General features: G+C 38.7%; 1 protein-coding gene across 1 annotated transcript in view; it reads right to left on the bottom strand.

Annotated features, from left to right (window-relative positions):
* The window catches only part of SRPK2 (SRSF protein kinase 2), a 93317-nt gene extending 69936 nt beyond the window's left edge, over window positions 1-23381 (bottom strand). Inside the window, exon 1 of the mRNA XM_029958077.1 lies at window positions 23290-23381. Within this exon, the coding sequence (XP_029813937.1) occupies window positions 23290-23327 (38 nt within the window). The 5' untranslated portion in view covers window positions 23328-23381. The remainder of the gene's footprint in view (window positions 1-23289) is intronic.
* Between the last annotated feature and the right edge of the window lie 6 nt (window positions 23382-23387).

The following is a 23387-nucleotide window of genomic DNA, read 5'->3' as shown; positions in this document are numbered from 1 at the left end:
AGTCAACGGGCTGATTAAGAAAGAAGGCTCATTGTAACAACACTGTAGAACAGTCTGTGTAAAAACCAAGCTAAAAATAACCTTGAATTTTGTGAGAAAAAGAGTCTAATGAGACACAATGAATTAAATTGTATTTTTATGAGGATTTTTTTTCTCCCTTCTTGCAAAAGGAAGAAACTGCAGTCCAGAGTTACACAACTTATACAGCACCCTCAATCCAAAGTCACACCATCTGCCTTCAAAATTGCAAATGGGTCTGGTTGAGTCTTACTCTTCAGCACTGCTCATGAACTGTCATTCAGATTTTTAAAAACTGTTTAAAAGATACGGACAAGTGGGTGTAATATTCAGGCAGCATGTGCTACACGTACACAGTGGTGAAAGGGAACTCTAATTCTCAGCAGTCTACAAGGCACAAATAACATCTATAAAAATCCACACTTGAGAAAAATGCATGTAACATGCAAGGCAAAGATTTGCTCAATGTTTATTTCTAGTTTCTAATTACAACTGACTTTTGCGCTTCTACTATATTTTTGACTTCCTTTCCCAGAGAAAAGGAAAAAAGTAAGCTCCTATCTTTGTATCTATTAAGCATGGAGAAGGAATGCAAGGCACAGCTGGCATTCACACAATTCCCAGAGTGAGGGACGTGCCAAATAACAAAGTTTTGCATAGTGACTTCTACAAAACCTCACAGAGACCTTCTTTTAGTGAGCTATGCTATGTCTCATTTATATATCTTTCAAACCCAGATTCTCAAACAAGTCTGGGTCCAAGAAAGCATTTATGAAGTTACATCATCATCATTTTTTGAGATACTGGTTTTGTCTTCACAAACCCTAAAAATTAGTTGCATTAATACCACGTAGTTTTTAAGAAAGAAAGTACATAGAGTATTAAAAACTTTTTTTTTTCTGCTAAGAAATTTTATGAGGAGCTCCAGAAAAGATAAGTGAGTAGAATAAACCAGTGTTTTCCATGCAAAATATAATCAGGTTGTCTAAGCGACAGTGTCAAAATTTCACGAAAAATTTTCCTTATAAAAGTACCTTCTCATTTTGCTACAAAAAAGGCAGAGGTGTAAAGTATTTTTATACAAGGGTAATTTTCAGCATTTTAAAGCATTGCTAAAGCTCTGGACAAATACAGTATCAGTGAACATGGCCTGTAGCTTTCAGTATATAAATTAGTGTGTGGGTGCAACCAAAAATTTTATGGCAGTACTACAGCAAACAAAGAATGAAGTTAACTTGCAAGGCTTTAGTCAAATTTCTTTGAGTGTGAAACTAAGCTGGGAAATCAAGAGAGATCTGATGCTCACACAAATGACGAGATGAATGTGCTGCTAGCTACCACATGCAAGCACCAGAGAATGGAATTTGTACACTAATTAAGAAAACAGGACAGTTGAATCCATTCAGACTTAAAATGGACCCCACTTTTCTGTAGGAACAGGCCATAGATTAGCTTGAAATTTCTCAACTGTAACAGATGCAGAAGACTGAATTAAAACTAAAGGAGAACTGTTAAACTTTTTAAGTTCTGAATTTTTAAACCAACTTAAAATCACGATGGCAACCTAAAGCCATTAAGCCCTGAGGTTAAATTCAGTAACTGTTCAAATAAGGAAGACAACAGAACTAAAATTTTCCAAGAATTAATATTCTTCTCACAACAAAAAGTTCTCGCTTTGGTTCTCTGCGTTAAAGAGGGACTCCAAAACACTGCCATTACTTCACTGAGTCTGTATGTACTTCCAGTCCTTCTATTTCTATAAAAATACATATAAAATATATACCATGCATACATAAAGCAGCCACAAAAACAGGGAAGTACTGAAAAGGCTTATCCACTTTTGCATGAACCCCATGACCTTTCATCTATCTCACATATACTCTAATTATATTACTACTGCCACTAAAAATTGTCTTGCACTTGCTTACCAGTCTGTTGCTTAAAAAATACACACATGCTCCACCAAAAAGAATAACTTTAGAAAACAGGAAGACAGATGTAGGGTTACACACCCTACTTTTACAACTTCTTTACAAAGCTTGAAAAGTTGTACATTTTCCTTTTGGAATTTAAATACTTTTCTTGCTTGTTCTTACTTTAGGCATAAAACTACCATCAACGTTAGAAGATTCTGTAGGTGGTTAAAACAATGATGCGATTATGACTTTAGAGACAGTTTGGATGATCAACCTAAGAATCAAGATGAGATGTGAGGTTTTATTCTGTTTTGTCCCCTCCACCTCAGTCTGCCTTGAAAAGAATTCAACAACTCTGCCACTTTAATTAAAACAGTGAGAACTACTAATGCACATCTGACTCATACAAAACAGAGAAGATACCAGACTAGAAATTCTGTTTAAAAGATGTACAGATCTGGATGAGAGTATCAAAAACATTTTTGCAAGTAGGAGGAGAATAGTTTAGAACACCTTCATAACTTCTGTATACATTTCAGAAATAAGGTATAAGTTTATTTCTTCTTTATTCTGTATATGGCATGTTCAAATTAATAATAATTAGGGAGAGAAGTTATGGCCTTTTGCTTAGCATCTGAAATATCTTAAACAACTCACTGTTCACCATTTCAAAACAGTCTTCACAATAAGGACTATTACAGAAATGCTTTCTAGAAAAAGAATACCAAGTTTGTGATTTTTACTATGTACTACTGATCACTTCCAAACACGTGCACATTAATTTTTTCTTATGTACAGACACGAGACTTTATTCAGTGACCTACACTGACCAAGTTCTTTAAAAATGTGACATGAATCTGCAGTACTCAATACTTTCATATGTGATTTAACCTACGTTCCACGATTTTAATATAAAACAGCACAACAGTTATTCTACTTCTAGGGATATAATAATCAACAGCTGCATATTTTTACCTTTTCTAACCTGAAGAATTCAAAAATTATCGGTGCCATGTATAGTCCATTAGTGCTCAGCAGGAAAAAGTCTAGATTTACTTGGGCCATTTTCATGTTACAACTTAATCTTTTCAAAAACTAAACTTATCCTGACAATCCACTTTTGAGTTCTGCTAGCAGAACAGCCACAGTGAGTCAAATCAAAGTCGCATCTATCTTGTCTATTATCCCATTCCTGACAGTGGCTGAAAGTGAGTATCTTGGGAAAAGTACAGGAATGATCAAACAACAGCCAAACATAGGCCCAGTCTGCAACTATTTGCTATAGGGGCCACCAATAAAATCTCTGTATTTATCAGGTTTCAGTGAAGTATTTTTCTAAAAACTTGCTCAGTCGCCTCTTGAACTGATCAAAGTTTAACATTAACATTCTGGGGCAAGAACTTCTACACTCTTAACTGACCACATCTGAAGAATAATTTCCTTTTTGTTTGTTTGTTTGTCTGCAACCTTCCTCTCCGGGAAGAAACAGCGAAAAAATATTTCTTATTTGCTCTTTTCATGTCACTCACCATTTTATATTTTCCATAGAATTTCTCTCAATCATTTATTATATTCTTTCTGAGAGGAGGACCATATTTAACACTCAAGACACTGCTTATTCATCCACTGATGATTATTTTCTTTCCTGACAGTCCCTAACATTCTCCTAACATTGTCCTATTACAACACTGAGCTGTGACTTCTGTGGACCCAGTACTCCATAGATAATAACTGGAGCAGGTCCCACCAGCAGACGTAAAGGTTTTTCCCCCATGAGCTTCATTTTACATTTCTTATACTTTTATGTACGTTATTTCCCCCTTGTAGTGTTTTTTCTGAAATTTTTCAACAATCCCTCCATTTTACTATCCAGAACAAATTAGTTTAATTAGTACTAACATTACAACAGCAGGAAGTCACACTACCTACTCCAGTTTTTCTCACCTGCCTCCTCTCCCGCTAAATTCACAAAAATATCCCCCAAAGCAAAGCCAACCTTACTGTCTCACAAGTTCAATGTAGTGCAAAGAAAAGCCACGAGTGATGGAGCTGATGCAAGACAGGGCATGGAATAAACAAAAGCAGAAGAATATGCAGAGCAGAAAAAGGAATAAAAAACCTTCCCTTCCTTCCAGTTTTTGGTGGCAGAAAACTAATCTCCCCTTCTTCCATTCCTGGGGCTGAGAGTGAGTCTGTGGTTTAGTCACACATGCAAGATCAACCTAAACTCGCTGTTGCTGTGAAAGAGGCAGTTTGCTCTCTCAGTAGTCACAGGGATACAGCCCTGCCCTCTGCACCAGCTCTAGCAGGCATTTATTCAAGTCTTTTGGAAGTTGTTCTAACAAGCTGAAGCATAAAGGGCAAGTTGCAAAGTAAGTGTAAATGCAGGAATAAGACAATGTGGACAACTGAGGATGGCTCAGTTATTTCACGGGTAATGAGCTCCTCGATTTGCTGTTATTTAGTGTCTCTTCTGAGTGATATTTACAGGAATTATCACTTTAGAACCTGCAGAGTTCACTTGCATCCAATTTGATGAGTGACAGGGACTTCCCTGCATTCTGCTTATTTCCACGCATTTCCTCTGCCTGTGTTGGTTCACACCTCTCTGCCATGTAGCTCCCTAATCCAGATGCAAACCTCCCCCTTCCCCTGTGGCAATTTTCAGGTTGATCAAATCCCGATCCAAGTGAATTCATCAGAAGCACCATTGCCACTACAAGACAAACAGAAGAAGCAAGTGCTGGGGACAAGGTAAGACTTTAACTTTAGGCTTGAGCCAACTGTGAAACTCCGGCCTTGTGTATTTTCAATATGAATTATCTCCTCTGTGAAATTTTACACAGAACCTTAAAAACTATGCAGTAACACATACAGGACAAATGACTTAAAGGGTAAATACATATGGTTCATTATGGACTTCTCATGAAGAACAAAACTCAGGTGAGCTGGGTGATTCATCTCAACATTTCTCCTGTTACAATATTGAAACATATATATATATGTATATCTATACACACACAAATCTTCTCAAATTTTCCATCTGTGCAGTGTGGATGGCCTTCTATTGAAAAATCATTAGAATTCCACATAGGCTTAACTAAGCCTTACTGACCTGATTAATTTGACATTCTGTACTGTAAATTATGATAACAAAGAAACAAAGCATTTTTTAACAGATACCAACTTGAATGATGTTGGGGGTATATAAATGAGTGAAAATTTTATAATTAAAGGTATTATATGCTATATTATTTTGAGCTGAGATGCTTGCTAGAGGTAGAAAGCTCTTACCTTTTCCTATATTAACAGGGTTCCTTTGCCAGCTGTTGCCTTTCTTCTCAGAATGAAACTAAATCGTGCAATATTTTTAGTCACTGATATTTGAAGGTCCCTCCTTTCAAACTGTTCCAGAGAGAGCAAATGCCATCACCCTCCCTAAATCACCTTGTCAAAGGCTCAGTGAATTGCAAATATTCTTCTACCTCCGTACAGGACCATCAACAAGGCAGGCCTGTCTCCTGTGGTTACTAAACCTTAAATCAAATGTTGTTTCATACTAGTGTGATCTAGCTATGTACTGTCCTAACTTTAAACTTAAACATCTTTCCTGCAACAAAACCGTAACATTTCGGACACAGTGAACTTGAAACAGTTGTTAGGGTCTATAACACGTACTTTCACATTTCAAATGAGTCTTTGATGGCATTTAGATCTGCAGCTCCTGGCTGACATAACCAGATCACTAAAATGGGCAAAAACACATGTAAGATAATTCTCTAGGGTATTTTGGTGGATTTCTTTCCCTTGCAATTCAGAAAACTTTTCTGAAGTGTTACTGTTGAACTAGGGTTAGAATTTAGAAAAATTTTTCATTCCAAGACTGGTTTAAAAGAGCTATAGTATTGATTACAGATGAGAACACCTTTTCTCGTTCCACAAATAACTATTTGATGCCATTCATGATACATTCAGGAACATGTTACACTGCAAACACGACATTATTTGATATGAATTCCAACAGGATTGCCAATTCTTGCCTCAGCAATATTTTCCTTTTTAGAAATAGAGGGGCAACTCAAGACACGTGTGCTGGACATGCAACCTTTGTAGGTCAAAATGCTACATTAGTAACTAACCTACAGTTAAACTAAACTACCCATGAAAATCTCACTTGACTTCCACAGCCAACACCGGACCATAGATGTTAACACCCTGTGTTCCTCCACACTTCTCCTTTCAAGAATAAAGTCACTTTTCTGGAGAATTATAATTATTGTTCCCCAAATATGCAATGTGTCCCCAAACAGTGATGGCACTGTTGCACCTTACACAGTTTTTTTTTAAATATCAATGCCTATATTGTCAAAACTTTGTCAAACAGAAACAGAATGCTTTAAAGGTCTAACAGTTCCACTGCTGAGACAAGAAATTAAATGCCTTACACCACACAGGTTGCTGTTGATCTGGAAATTAGAAGATAAGAAAGATGCTGAAAAGAGACTGTAAAAACAGAAACCATCAAAATGCAAGGATAGCCAGCTATCCTAAACATTTTTGGAAAGAGGTGATAAAATGTCATGCCCCTGATGTTCCTATCACACAACCAGGATACAGGGAAGAAAAAACCATAGAAGTCCTTCAATCTCCTCAAATTGGAAGGAATTGGGTGATAAAGATTTACAAGACCAAATGAGCCTGCGTTTTGTAGGTGAGTTCTTCTTCCACATCAACCTTCATATAGTGTCTGACTTTGTAATTCCTGGGTGGGAACCATATACCCAAGAATACTTCATGGTTTTTCTTACTGCTTTTTCATTTTAATGTACATTAAACCCAAAAATATCCACACAGTATGCTAAGGTGAAAATCTCACTATCTAATCATTAAGATGAAAGAAATGTCTGCCTACGTAGCAGGTTGACATTGAAGAATTACTAAATAACTCAGTTCTGCGGAACTATGTATAAACTCTATTAGGCATTTGATTACTCAATATGCTGAAAGACATTCCCTATTCTTACTTAATATATTACTACAAATGAGCTTTCATCGAGATCATCATATTCTTTTTTGCATGAATATTACTTAAATCCTAAAATTTCAATTACATCATCTTCTCTTAGCTAATGCTTTAATGTTTGCCAACTGCAGCTATAAAGGTGGGGACTACAATAAAAAAACTCCACAAAATAATGGTGAAGTGCTAGGGCTGACTTAGAACAATCAAAAGAGAATCCCAGGTGAAGTTTTAAAACCTAAAGATGAATGTTATGCTTCCATCCAGCATGCAGGCTCTGGCACTCACTTGATGCCCCAGTGAACTACCTCAGCTCATTGTGGTGGAAAACTTGTGGGGGTAGAGGGGACTTCAGGAAGGCTGGCACTAATGAGGAAAGCTGTGGCAGGACCACTCAGCTGCAAAGTCCTTGGGCTGAGGTCAGCCCTCCTCACAGAACCATACACAATAGGTATTTATCCCTTGTAGTTCAGTGAGAAGCATAAGCAATCTGGGTAAGCCTGTCATGTCACCAGTACCAAAATCCTGTTACAGGATTTGCCCACCGGAAATCCAGGAACTACCTAGAAAACAGCCAGCACAGTGTAAGATATCACTAGCTCTCTAGATACTTGTTTCCGTGCCAGAAATCAGCTTTCCTGTAGGAAAGCAAACAAACTAATACTATACCCATAATTAACTAATCATTAATCCCAGTACTACCAGAGGCTGATTCCCTAATAATCCTACGGAGGCCCAAGGAGGGCAGCAGCACTGTCACAGTAACTAAGAAGTCCTCACACACGCCTGCTCAGCTCGGTATGGGTGTGCAGACACACAGGGAGCAACTGCTGCTTCCTCTTGTAGCATCAAAGAATTCCAAGAAAGCACAAGCTTTATCAAAAGGTAAATCAAAGTATGCTAAAACCAATAAAGAATCATCACAACCTTGCCTTAGTTCCTCTCTGATCCATAACCTCATACAACACAGAGAAATAAAAATTACAGTGGTCTCAAGAATGATCAAAATGGTCTAGAAGTTAAAGCAGTATGAATACAACAGCATTTGATAACCAAATACAGCCTTTTGCTTTGCCTGTCACAGACTGGCATCACTTCAGCCACAGCACAATCAGATCCTGAGAGACAGTAATGACTTTTGGTGCTCTGCTTGAAACCCCAAGGACAATTCAAATAAATACAGGTATTGATGAGTCCTGGAGGGAGATACACCAAAGCTTTCCTCGAGCAAGGATGTTCTAACCATCAGCCTAGGTAAAAGTAAGCTAGAAACAATAGTAGAAGATGGAGACAGGCACTTTCAATCAATGTGGGCATAAATTAATAATGTCCATTAAAAGTAGAGTTTGGCCACCCTCAGTCAGTATCTGTTTCTTTTAGGTAGTGCTTTAAGGTTTGCAAACTTGCAAGTACAACAACAATTGGGGATGAGATAAAAAGTCACCAAAACAATGCTGAGGTGTTAAGAATGACTTAAAATGAGTGCAAGAGAAGATTAGGTGAATTTTTTTTTTTTTAAAGGCAAGAGATACTAAGCTAAGTTAAACACGTAACAAAATTTTAAAGATATACTGCATTTACATGTGCCTTTACACTTACATTTTACAGGAACCCACTAACCAATTTCTTGAAACTGAAATATCATTCCTTCTAAAAAGCAAAAACTGAGGAAAAAAATCCTTCTCTTCAGAGCATATACATACCATGTATCTCCATCTTTGTTTGGAAGAAACTTATATATGCAACTTTTACACTAAGAATCCCTAAGTCTTTAAGAAAAATCAAATCACTTGAAAGACAGCCTTAAAATAGACACATCACAATCATACAATTAAAGAAGTGTTAGCATCTCCCGTGAATAAAACACTCCCTTTGTGTTTATATTGTTAACAAATCTAATTACACCATAACACCACCATCATCTTAATTATGTTTACAGATTTCAGTTCAACAAGAGCTTGGACTGTTCTGAGGTATGCAAAAAAACAACGTGCAATTGACTAAAACTTTAAAAAAAAACAACCCACAAGATAAAAAAGAAACTATGCAATGCACAACATGACATGCAAAACACAGTATATTCAACAGATTTTGGAAAAATTAAACTAGTAATGTCAGCAACTCTGGAACAGTAATTAGTAATATCTAGATATATTTGGCAAACTTAACTAGCAGGAAGCTTATAAAACTAAGAAAATAGATACTGACCAACTAAATATTTATTGCAAAAGTAAAATGACTCACATCATCTACTTGGACTTGTACAAAGCATTTGACACTGTCCCACACAACATCCTTGCCTCTAAACTAGAGAGACATGGATTTGACAGATGGATCATTCAATGGATAATGAATTGGCTGGATGCACTCAAAGAGTTGTGGTCAACAGCTTGATGTCCTAACGGAGCCCAGTGAGGACTGCTGTTCCTCAGGGGTTGGTATTGGGACCCGTGCTGTTTAACACCTTTGTTGGCAACATGGATTGAGTGCACCCTCAGCAAGTTTGCTGTTGACATCAAACTTTGTATGTGGTCAACACACTGGAGGGAAGGGATGGCATCCAGAGGGACCATGGCAGGCTCGAGAGGTGGGTCTGTGAGAACCTCATGGAGTTCAACAAGGCCAAGCGCAAGGTGCTGCACCTGGGCCAGGGCAATCCCAAGCACAAATACAGGCTGGGCCGAGAATGAACTGAGGGCAGCCCTGGAGGGAAGGACTTGGGGGTGCTGGTGGATGAGAAGCTGGACACAACCCAGCAATGTGCATTTGCAGCCCAGAAAGCCAAACATATTCTGGGCTGCATCAAAAGCACCGTGGCCAGCAGGTCAAGGGAGGTGATTCTGCCCCTCTACTCCACTACTCTATTCCCACCTGGAGTACTGCATCCAGATCTGGGGACCCCAACCTAAGAAAAACATGGATCTGCTGGATTGAGTCCAGAGGAGGCCACAAAGATCATCAGGGAGCTGGAGCACCGGTGCTGTGAAGACAGGCTGAGAGAGCCGGAGTTGTTTAGCCTAGAGAAAAGAAGGCCCTGGGGAGACCTTAGAGCACCTTCCAGTACCTAAATGTACAAGAGAGCTGGTGAGGGACTCTGTACAAGGGCACGTAGGGACAGGACAGGGGGGAATAGCTTCAAAAAGGAGGGCAGGTTTACATTAAGAAATTCTTCACTGTAAGGGTCTTGATGCACCGGAACAGGTTCCCCTCAGAAGCTGTGGATGCCCCATCCCTGAAAGTGTTCAAGGCCAGGTTGGATGGGGTTTTGAGCATTCTGGTCTAGTGGGAGGTGTCCCTGCCCATGGCAAGGGGGCGGAACGAGATGCAACCTAAAGTATTTTATGATTCCACAAAATATTACTCTCTCCCCTGTATTTCATTTTTCCCCTCTGTTTAACATTGTGTATTTCATGATTCCTAGTAATTCACATTTTTAAGTCAAATCAACATACGAAATAAAAGATGATTTACAAACTCTCAAGTTCACACCTTCCTATCCAGTTAGCAATTCACTCAGAACAAATCACCTCCATTGACATTTTGTTGACATTACCCACACCTTTACACAACAGCGATTTAAATCCTCCAATCTGGCCCAAGGAAGCCGGTCTGTTTTTCACAGAATTTTAGTAACTTCTATTGCCTTCTGTGAAATAACATTGTAATTGAAAGCAGACTTTTTTATTGCTGTGGAATTACACAACTGAATGCTAACAACAGCAACAAACATGCCAAAAATAACCAGAAAGAAACTTGGAGGCTTCCAATCTTCCCTTATATTTTAAATTACGAAGTTCTGATTTCCAACTCTGGAAGACTTAATATGGAACATTAAAAACACACTAGATTATTAGGGAACAAAAAATAAAATTAGATAGATCAATACCTTCCTATGCACAGTATAACCACCGAGGTTTAAAGCTGAATAAAAATAGCTGTAGCCCACTAATTACTACAATGTGCCTATCCTAACAAAAACACAGTGCTATGTATCTTACAAGTCAATCCTTGTGCATCAATATCTAGAGCATTTTTAAGCATGTGAAGGAAAAAAAGGTTATAGAAATCAACATGGATTCACTAAGGGAAATCAGGCATGATTGATCTGATACCCTCCTACGATGGCACGCCTGGTTGGGTTGACAAGGGCAGAGCAGTGGATTTTGTCTACCTTGGCTTCTACAAGGCTTTTGACAGTGACTCCCATAACAGTCTCATAGGAAAGCTCAGGAAGTGTGGGGCAGTGAGGTGGACTGAGAAGTGGTTGAATGGCAGAGCTGTGATCAGGGGCAGAGTTTAGCTGGAGGCCTGCAGCCAGTGGTGTTCCCCAGGGGTCAGTGGGTCCAGTCTTGTTGAACTTACTCAACAACCACCTGGATGAAAGGACAGAGTGCCTCCTCTGCAATGTTAAATATAATTTAAGCCTCACAACATTTTCATCCTTCAGTATATACTTAGACCACTTTTTTGTCTATATCACAATAAATTCTATTATTTCTCTCGTGAACTCTAACCATCACAAGCTGATAACTGAATTATCAAACATATATATATATATATGTAGAAGTGAAGTCCTGCTGTATATTCATGTCTCTGACTTTCACTTCATATATACAGTATCTCTTTCAACGCATCACTACTTTAAAATAAATGATCAAATAACCAGCACAAAATCCAAGGTATGAGGTAACAAAAACTGATGACAGAAGACTGTGAGTAAATGGTACCTAAACAAAAAGAGGGATAACAAGAATGAAGATGGGGTGGGAGGTAAAGGTAAACCTCTAGGATAAACCTCCTATTGTATTATCTGCATATAAAACTCAACTGCAAATCAATCTCAGATTACATTTTCCAGGCAACAGTACACATATGAACTGCTAATTGTGGACAAAACACCAAGGTCTCATAAGGAGTTTAGAGAGCCAAGAAGTTAGTCTCAGAAGCCTTCAGAAGTCAAGGAACACACTATGTACATCCGCTCCAGCTGACTCATACAGGCTTAGACTAATGGAGGAGGGTGATGAAGTACCAGGCAATAACCTAGTCAGGCTTTCTAGAAGAAAAGCAATCATTCAGGGAAAAAAAAAATACAACCAAAACCCAGAACAGACTAAATCTAAACACTCTTGCCAGTGAAAACCTGGCAGAAGCCTTGGAAGACAGATCTTAAAGCAGCTCACACCTGTCCATGGGAAAGGTCTGACAAGAGCTATTTGCAGTAAAGGGCAGGAGTCCTCACATGCCACACAACATGACCTGAGAACAAACTGCAGTGTCCAGAAAGTTAATAAAGGTATTACAGTGTGCATAAAGATTTTTCATAGAAGTTGTATTTTAGGTATGGCATTGTGATTCTAAAAAAGTAATGTCTGTGATCAAGCTGCTCTCTAAAGCATTCAGTATTTGGCTACAATCAGGGCTGATGATTGGGCTGAATATCCTCCTTTCAGGCTCAGTAAAAAAGGAACATTAGGTCTTTTACACAACAGCTGAAAAAGCAGGAAAAAAAAACAGCAAAAAATGCTGTGCCTGTGATTCCAGGAGAGTTGTGTGGGGTTTTTGGGTGTTGTTTTTTTGAATTTTAAAGGGAGTTTTTTTAGTACAGTACTTGCTAGACAGACAGACTTGAAAATATCAGTAAAATAGCTGCTCGTTGCACTTTGTTTCTACTCTGCTCAAGCAAATAGACCTCTGTTTACATGTTTTGTGTAAATAAACAGCACTACACATACAGACACACACAAAATCTCACACGATCTTTGAATCGCATAATCTATTTCTCTTTCAGAGAGAAGCAACTTGGCAAAGCCTCAAGTTTTACCTATCTCCTGGGCTCTGAGAGTAGAAATAATACATGCCAAATTTTCCGGATACAGATGTCAGATAGCCAGATATTGGCTAACACACATCATGGCTCTGTGGTTTTTGCCTGCTCAGCTACCTTCCAAAGGAATTGAGCAATCTCTTGATTCCTGGAGGTCAAATTAACTGGCCTTGCAGTCTACCTTAGAGACATAACCTTGTTTAGATAGAAGGGGAGTAATATGATTGCTTTTTGTTTTTTAAACTCACACTTTCAGACTGCTATTATCAGACAGCTCTTTTCTGGACCAGAAAGCAGAGAGGCGGGATGTCCAGTTTGAGACGATTTAGGTTCCAGAGCTGCTTACTATTATTATGCATTATCTGTGCTGTGTTACCTCAAATGAGTTTTGCAACAAGCACAGATACTACTTCAGCAGAGTAAGCAGCATTACTTGCTTCTGGTCACTGGTGAGCTTCGCCTTCATTAGATGTGTGAGCCTAATACATTTAACAGCTCCAAGTCTGCAGCACAGAGTATTTATCACATGGTAAGAAGATACCTCACTTTTCCTTTCCAGAAATACAGGTCTATAAAATGAATAGGAGTTAAGCAATAGACAAAACTCTGCAATACTAAGCTTCCAAGAGACTGAAAAGTAAAGTATTTGTGCATTTTGTATCCTCAGCTAATGTCAATCATTTGGATACCCAAATCAGATAGCCAAAAATCCAAACAGGCCTAGATCCATTTTTGAGAGGTGCTACTAGGCCCCTGGGAGATCAGTGTTAGTTTATCTGATTAAAAGCTGATCATAACAGAAACAGATCCAGCAAGGATCAGCAGAAAAACAACAGGTAAACTCTAACAACCTCAACAATGAAAATGCAGCATGTGAATCAGCTACTCCCACGACCATCAATTAGACCGTATTCCCCCAGTGTGAAACCCACCAAGATGAGTCAAGGAGGAAACTGTCTCCCCAGAAAACACCTTGAAAACTAAAGGTTATTGTCTTAAGGGGTATGGGATTTTTTATGGGATGCAGGGAGGAAGAACATTTTGGAATTGCGTAAAACTTGCCACGATATTGTTTAGGGGAAGCATTAGAGGTGAAGAAAGGTGTAAAGATGGATAAGTGAGAAATAGATAGGGGAAAACAGCAGGGAGAAAGGGTAAATGGGGCAGGTCCAGTGCAAGTGAGTGGTTGGTCAGTGCACTTATCTGACTAAGCCCTGCCCTTGATCACGACAGTCTACCCTATATTGTCATCAAACCCTGTATCTGTCTTCCTTGTGGATGCACTTTCTATTTGGGGTGTGTACGTGTGAACTCAAGTCAACTTCAGCCAGACTGGCCAGCAAGCAGATGAGGTCCAAGTGCCAGCAACTGGAGTGAGAACAGAAACCTCAGGGGCTCATGGTGTCAGCAACTAGGGGCCACCAGTGGTCAAGGCTTCAGCAACCACACAGAGCATTTAAAACCAGCTACTGGGGGTACCCATAGGGCACATGTGTGTTTCTGTGAAAATTCCACCAGTAGACTTGCATTGTGAGAAGCTGGAAAGAAGGAAAATGAAGAAGATGTCCATGGAGTTCTTGCTTGAATGCTCTGTGTGTTTATGTGGGTGCCAACAACAGCACTGGTTTGAGCCTCTGTGTGGCCAGCAGCATATGCATTTTCCAAACATGAGCGTGTGCACATGCACACACCCCTACTGGGAACAGTGCTCCTTCCTGCCTGGCCCTGGGGACACAGAACTACAGCAGTCTTGCACTTACCCATTTAGCTACGACAGGAGGTACTGCCCCTGGGACCCAGAGCCCTCCATGTTTGGCTACCTCGAACAACTGGCATGGCTAAAAGGACACATACCTTTAGCAAGTTTCTTAGCAAAGCTATCAGTGACACTTGGAAGGCAAACTGTCTAAATCTGCCTTAGGTTCAAGTTTGGGGTAGTCTTAAGTCTTTTACTAGACTGCTTAAGCTGTCCTGGCATCTACTGGAACACGCTCCATGCAGTTTTGCTACGGCATTTTGTAAACCCCCGAGTATTTAAATGATAGTCAAAAAATGTATTGGCAATCTTGGACACTGTTCTACTTCAAGTGGATGACCTCTGGTTCTTTTAATAGTCCTTGAAATTCCTATGTGCTAAACACATTGGAAAAGAATCTTGATGGATTCTTTCCTGTATGTTGTCTTTTCAAGTCAGGATTCCACTGTACACCAACAGAAGAGTAACATAAATAATGCAAAAATACAGGTGAAACAAGGTAGATCTACATTAACTTGTAAAACAGATTTCCATAAAAAGCAACAACACCTTTAAGTATTACTGGTCTGTACAAAAAAAAAAAAAGCATTCTTGGGCACCATACTTCAGCTGGGGTGCCCATGGAATGCAGTCTAAACTAATTCACCATCTCAGTAAGCCACCCACAGGTACTAAGAGTACTTGTGAGAAAGGGGAAGAGTTTTTCCTTGATCACCGATAATTTCTTCCTAAGTTCTCTATTATTTCACTTCTGTTGTGAAAGCGTTCAGAGGAAGGCTGTATCCCTCTTTAGTTGGCTTTCTAGACTAATGCTCTGAAACATTAATTACTTGGAAAGGAGCCAAGTGAGACTTCTAACTAAATCCACGAAGACTGTTTGTACTCTTATTTATAACAGAATAAAAGGTTTTAACTGAGAAAAATGTACTTCAGAATCACTGTAATTGATCATCTTTTTCATATCTTAGGGAAGTCTTGGACCCAAGCTGTATTAGTCTTCTCAGAAGCTGGCACTTCTCATAGCTAGGACACCAAGCAGCAGTGGAAATTCCTGATTCTTGTCACATATGCAACACGATCTGTCAGAAAGGTTTTACACTGTCATACTGGGGATGACAAAGCACCACTCAGAGGAAACCACCACACGTGGTCTCTTAGGGGTAAGGTAATCCTTTTATAGAAGGATTCATAAAGAGCTGAGCTAATTCCAAACATCTTCCATTCCAGTTCATGGCATGACATAAACAGAGGTGGATACACATCTGTCTGGTATGTGGGCATGGCAGGAACTGAATGCTTTTGTGGACAGTGGCTACAGCAGCTGAAGATGACAGACAAGAATCTGCAGCTCCTGATGTTGGATACAGACTAACAGAACTGCTGTCCACTGAAATCCACAGGAATTTCAGACTGCCTTTCCACCTCCACAAAAAAATCATTGCTGGATATTCTGACACAGTAGTTACAAAAGAAAATAATACTGTCTCTTTCCAGTAGTATTAATGACAAAAACAATTCTCCCAGTTTCTGCCAGAACTTTAGCCTTGACAACACAGAACAGACACGTAGTTTAATAGTTTCTGCAGTAATACAACCTTCTTTGCCCACAGAAAAGATGTACACTCTCACCATGCTCAGTAGTATCAAGCAACAGAAGAAAGACCAAGTCCTTGCCTTCTTGGGAAGCCTGTGAACATCCCAGTAGAATTGGGCATTGGAAGCTGCTTCATTAAAACAAGGCACTGAATTCTTACAAGGTTTCAAGTTACTCCAATGACATTTTACCAAACAAGAAGTAGATTTAAGAAATTCTTTTCCTCTCCACAGCATTATGCTCCAAGTTTCGGAAGAGAAGTCTTCAAGATTAACCACCACAACACTAAAATACAGATGGTTCACAATGTCTTAAGAGAAGAGAATATCATTTTTTAGTAAATGAGGGAACCAATTTACAGTCATTTGTTGGTTTAGCAGACATCAAGACAGAATGAGGACACTTTTATCAGTACAGAGAGGTTATTTAATGTGCCTTCTGAACATCCTATTAAACACAATGCCCAAAATTTCATACAAATAGTACATCTACATGGGATGTGGTTCTGGTTTTGAACATTGTCCAGTCAAGAAAGAGAAACAATCAACCAGTCTGACTGATCTAAGGTTATAATCAGACAAAGAAAGCTGTGTAGACAAACTTGGTAAATAACTGGAATTCCTTCATTTGTAGCACATACAACAGGCAAAGCTTGGAACTGCATACATTTGTTTCATAACTGGAGTTTTAAAGAATAAAAAAAGAGAAAGAGAATGAAGCAAAAGGAAAGGAAATACCAATTCACTATCCAACTAGTCAGAAATATCAGCATGACTTTGGCAGGCATCCTAGATGAGATAAACTTCAGATTTGTTTTTAAGGTAACACCGACTTTTTAGATTTTGTCAGTTTACCCAAAACTAAAGGTGAGTTTTGAAGAAAATACAGAAACACCTAGAGAAGATACTGCCTCAGGAGTGTAAAATTCCTGAAGATAGAACTAGTAAAACACCTTCTGGTCATAATACCCTTTGGACAGAAATGGTACTTTGCAGTCAACTGGGAAGTCTGGATATCCTCCAAACTACATGTTACGATTCACATCAAGTCAGGAGCTCAGACATGCCACAATTTCCTGATATTATGCTTATAATACACAAAATACGCAACAAAATGGAATGCTTAAATTGCATTCATTTCTTTAATCTGTTGCTAGCATGCCTTGGTAACTACATCAACCGCAGATCAGTGAAAATCCACATATCATAACACAATAAATGTACTGAATTATAAGAATGTCTAAATATTTTATTATTGATTTTTAAGTATATAACATGAACGAGTGTATAATGTGAAGAGGCAGAAAATCACAAATTAATTTATCCTGTAAGACAGCAAAGCGACAACAGAAATGCAATCACTGGGCACAGTTACACATTTTTTTATGCCATGTATCAGGTAACATTCCTGTACCATCTGTCTAGGGGCCTGGAGTGGACATTTTAGCAAAAGCATGACTAAGACAGTGATTAGGCAAAAAGTTTCAAGTCATGACATAGACTGAATTTCTAATACAAAAGGTTTTGCTTAAAACGACCTGATTTTTTTTTTCCTGACATTTTACCCTGAAACGGAAACAGAATCCTTATATTTATCTCAGAAAGTAGATTGTGCAAGTCATAGTTTTCAATTTTTTTTTACTTTTTTTTTTTTTAGCCATCAAATAACTGTTTTCTAATCATCACTGCATTGCTTGAGCCAGTTCTCATACAGGAAAACCTTGTACAACCCCTCAGAACCTTCAATCTCTCCCTTTCTTAAAATTCACTAATTTTACTTCTAACAGGAAGTGACAAAACATGAGATTTTTAGTTTTCAGAAGGTATATTAGAATGCCTCACAATACCTGCATGAGGAAACATTCCTAATGATAGAAAAAAAAATGAGTAGTGCACAGACCATCTCAATAGTAGGAATACTAGTGACGTATTTCATTTGTGATTAAATATCAAAGTACCCAATTTTCTTACTTATAGCAGAAATTCCAGACACACAGAAATAAACAAAGTCTATCACTGAAAACCAAAATACACTTCAAATTCTCAATCTTTTCAAAGCCTACTGATAAACTGACAGAGGCACTACCAGCTCTAAAAAGAGTGCAACGTCCTCTAAAAATATTACTTCAAGTGAAAAAGATGCTTCACAAGTGGCTGCTTCTATTTCCATTTTTTTCCTACACAAGGACAATGGCACGTTGCAGCATTCCTTGCCTCTACATCGCTTTCATACTTCACTTAAAAGCCTTGCATGCTAAAACAATGAGACTGTGAAACCTTTAATATGGAAAGCACACAAAACGTAGGATTTATTTTGGTCTAGGACCGGTAATTTAAAATTAAGCACCTAGCCTAAGACAGCTATACAGAACATGGTCACTCAACAGAGTTGGCAGAGGAATAAAGTGCCTCCCTGCCAAACAGCTTAGGGCCAACATTAAGATAGAATGATTTTCTTTCTCCTTCTGAGATAAAATACAACTAATAGTGTTAGCTTGTAATTTAAAAAAAAAAAAAAGAGGGAAAAATATACACTGTTAACTGTTATCATATATTAAACAAGAGAGGAAAGTTATAGTTGTATAACTACTAAAAATGAATTTGAACTATCCTGAAATGGAATTACGCAGTATTTCTTTTACCCTATAAAAAAGAATAAGTAAAGCAGGGGGAAAGTTAAAGAAAATAACATATTTTGAAAATGTGTTTAAAATTTACTGGAACTGATGAAATAGTTGCATTATTCTGACAATTATTTTTTGTTTCAATGTTAGTTGCATAAATAATAGAATCATTATCTTATAATTCTCTATTATCTAATAATTTTTCCAAAATATTTATCTGACACACAGCAATGTCAGCTTATACTGAATGTTGTGAGTTGATGGTTTTTCTACCTTAAACATTATTTTTACATTTCAGTACAAGTTACATTTCTGCCTTAGGAGACGCAGTGCATCCACAATTAAATTAAACTAAAAAAAGAAAACCACACACAGAAGCAGAAAAAAAAAATTCCCTCACGTTCCTAAACCTGAAGGAATCTTTCAGCATCATAACTTGTTTTACAATGCCTCTTCTCACAATTAACATTAGGTCTTTTTGAAAAAGAAGCAGACATTACTCAGTCTCCATCTTTTCTCCTCCTCCTCATTATTTTAGATTTCTTCCTCCTTTATCCCTGACTGCATTCTTGGCATGATCTGATGAAGAAACCACATAAAAGCACTGAGAAATACATTAATTTGCTTTGCAAAGATAAATTACAAAGAGAGAGGGGTATACATAGCCCAAGGCTAAAAAAAAAGCCCAAAACCCCAAACCAAAACCACCATTCCTTTAACCTTGCCTGCACCACCCCACCCCAAATACTTCTACACATTGATTAACACAAACTTGGCTGTCCTACTGTCACTTGAAAGTATCTTCCCTTTACTGTTATTTATAAAACCCCTCAAAATCATAAAAATTGAATTACACACATACCACTTATCTATTTTAAGTCTGCTCATAAGTGGCTGCTATTAATTTTTTTGGAAAACACTGAAGCAGAAACTCATTTCAAAGAAACATGAGCATGCAGCCTTTGCAGAGAGAGAGAAGAAGAGCAGGTCAAACACTTGAGACTCATCAGCCTTGCTAATAATCTTTACCAGTAAACATGCCATAGTCAAACTGCATTGTTAAGATGACAAATTTAGAATTCAAAATCAGACTTAAAATACCTAGTTCTCTGTCCTAAAATATAAATAAGAAAAATACTATATACATTAGGTTTGCAGGCTAAAGAGTAGAAAGTGATCTGGGAGAAGAACTGACTTTTCTCAAAATGAAACAGAAACTTACCAACAGTTCCACAAAGCCCTTAAAAAGGCAAAAAAGAAAATCTGCAGCTCAAAGGGTTCACTGTACTGTAGATGGGGGCATAACTCATACAAGAGAAATGAAAGTATTTTTACTTTCTTGGAGGACTCCTGAAAGACCATCCTCCTCTGTCTGGGTGCTGCTACTTGCTTCCTCCTGACATCTGCAAGGTTTGGACCAGTAACCTCACACAGCCTCCAGTGAAAGGTAAAGCACACAGGAGAAGTTAAATTACTCCCTATTAGATAAAGAACTCGCTTGTGTGCCACGCCGTAAGCACCTTGTAGGAACACATTTCCATGGTCTACTTAAAGCTCAGACACCCAAACAAATCAATTCAGTGACACAAGCTGCAGCAGGATACCTGATCCACCACACCCGTCCATGTGCACACACACATCCGCAGTTACCCGGGTTACCTTATCAACAAGGAACAAGGACTTTGTCAGAGGCTGCTAACACGTTCATGGGCAGCATTAACTACTCAGAAATTTAGCTCTTATAGATGCTGTCTGATCATGTCAGCTTAATGAATATCCCATAACACACCAAAAAAACAGGTATCTTATCCCCTCACATCTGCAACTACAGTTTTTCTAGGGAGAAGGGGAAAGAAAGATGAATCTATGAACAATGTCTCAGGTTTGTATTAATTTACTTTTCAAGGCTGCCAATGTCTTTAATATCTCAGAGGTTCCTCAACAAAAGGGTTCATCTTTCTTGTTAATGTCTCCTGAAAGCCTCTTAAAAACACAACAAACAACTACCCTAAGAGAGCACTGCAGGATTTCTAAAACGCTGAGCTTCCATAACAGCCAAACCATCCATTATATTCCAGCTTCCTTCTCATCATTAGGACGTGACAGCACGTTGAACTTGCCAAATGAGCAGGAAAACCTACAAACGCTAAACTGTCTTGTAAAAACAAAGACCAACCAAAGAAAGAGGCAAGTAATGGGCTTCTCCCTCACTGCTTCTCTATTCCCATTTCATCGGTTTCTGTAAGTGCACAGAGCACCTCCTCTCCTCTCCCCTCCCCTCCCCTCCAGCTATGCAAGTGCTGTCTAGCAGCCTCTGCTAGCGTGGAAAACAAGAAACAAGCCATGGACTCTTTCCTTCCACCCAGCATTCCCACACAGACAACTCGAGCTTCTCAAAAAGTCCAACCACCAGGAGCAAGGGTAAAAAACTGGCAATAAATAAATAAATATGCAAGTATGAATTCCCTTCCTGTGTTTGTCAAAAACATGCATATTCTCATGTCTGTATGGTACAAGCACAATTATTCTACAGAGCAGATTAAGGACAGTTCAGCAGTTCAGATACTCAATATTATAATTTATTTTTTTTAAATTCTTACACATCAATTTTCAAAGGGCCTTGAAAGGAACTGGAGGCTAATAGGACAGACAGCACTGTTTCATAACAGCTTGCAACAAAATTCAATCTGTTTTTGGATAGGTGAAAAGAATGTGGTTATTAAAAAAAAAAAGCTCCTATAACACATTAAGTTGTTTTCATTTATAACTGACCACACAGCTGACATGTCAAATCAATCTCCAGGTGAACAGTATCACATATTTAAAGAAATCTATGTCCATATATAATATTCACATTTTAATCTTCATTCACATCACGCTGTTTTAAAAAATCTTACTTTTTAATGAATGGCTTACAAATGAACCTCAGACAAATGTATCTTCTTCTAATTGTGTGTTACAATCCTTTACAAGGACCTCTTCGTCTAGGACTACCATTAGTTCAACTATGAGCATGTTCTGCTCAAAACCACACTGATCAGTTGTAGGGTGCTGCAGAAAATAAGATAAATATCTGTATTATATACCAAATTTCCCCACAGCAATGCCAACAAAAGTGTTTCCAAAAATCAAGTTAACACCTGTTTCCTTTACCATTTTCACTCCATCATCCTCTCTGTTAACACCACCATTTTATGAGCCTTGTATTCAAAAATTTTTGGCATACGCTGTGATAAAGGCTAACAAATAAACACTGACATTTTCACTCATCATTCTTCATTTTGAAAAAATAAATAATAAAATCTCTCTCAAAGCTCTTCTTATATTTCTCCATTTTGGAAAGGTGACTTAACATCCCATTCCCCCCCACCATTTTCTGTCTCTCTCATAGCTGATATTTTGTTATAACTACAGCTGGCGAAAGGCAATGCAGTTTGCTTCTTCGTATCTTACACAAATATACTTATAAATCAAATTAAATTGCTCATTTTGGTTTTTAAAACCATGCATGCCACAGAGCACTCGTTCATTCTGAAAGATGTCTTTTAGCCTGTTTCCTTAAGATAGCATGCAGTGCCTTATCATGTTGTACTGAGCCATTCAATAAAATATACTTAGGTAATAATTTCAACCTAACACACGTTTTTACCTAAAATTAATATTTTTTTCCCAATGGCCCAATGTCCAATATTAAAATGGCAAAACCAGAACATTTGGTGGGTCTTTTGCATACAGGTAAAATCATTACTGTAAATAATTTGGGGGGGGGGGCGAATATGATATGTTTCTCTGGATTTAAGTAGTTTCGAAAATAAAAATCTTCTAAAATTCACTTGCAAGGAAAACAGAAGTGAGCAAGGCTGGATTATTTAAAATCAACAAAATAATCACCAGGAGGCTATTTCACGTCAGAAAACTTAAATGTTCATTTAGTACCTCTTAAGTATTTCTTTAAAAATGAAACAGCTACTTGAAATCGTACTAATCTGACTGACAGATAAAATAATTGCTTTAAAAACACTTCTGAGTCATTTTGTCCTTACCTGCAGGCATGAACCATTACTGCATGCAGCGACTGCTCCATTTCCTAGCACAGACTCGAACGGGGATCACATCTATCTTACAGAATGTGACTAATTGGGGGATTTGCGATTCCTGAGCTACTTTCCAAAGGACACTCCCTTTTCCACATGAAACGCTTCGCCAAGTTCTATTTCCTATCCGCCTAAGCTGGAAGGAGCCCGTCGGAACCGCGGGGTCTTTGCGACGCGTGACAGGAGCGGGCGCGGGGTCCGCACCAGCCCAGCCCGCCCCGCCGGGATCCGCATGCTGCAGCCCGCCGGGCTCCGGGAGACGGGGACGGGACCGACAAACCTCGCCAGAAATGCACGAAAGCTCAAGGAACGGGAGCGGCCGTGGCGGGGTGGGCACGGGGCAGTATCCAGCATGCAGCACGCGCACAATGCCAGCAGCGCGGAGGAGGAGAAGGGAGAAGCCCCTGCGTTTCATGCGGACGGGGGGGATTGCGGCCGTACCTTTCTGGAGAGGACGACTTCTCAGAGTTAACTGACATCAGCAGCTCAGTCTTCTGCTTGATTTCTGGAAAAATCAGAAAACGTTCACCACCGGCGCC

The sequence above is a fragment of the Manacus vitellinus genome, unplaced genomic scaffold (assembly GCF_001715985.3).
Source record: "Manacus vitellinus isolate BGI_N305 unplaced genomic scaffold, ASM171598v3 scaffold_13_pilon, whole genome shotgun sequence".
In the NCBI taxonomy this organism is placed as follows: Eukaryota; Metazoa; Chordata; class Aves; order Passeriformes; family Pipridae; genus Manacus; species Manacus vitellinus.
The sequence above is the reverse complement of the archived record's forward strand: the minus strand, read 5'-3'. Positions and strand labels throughout refer to the sequence as shown.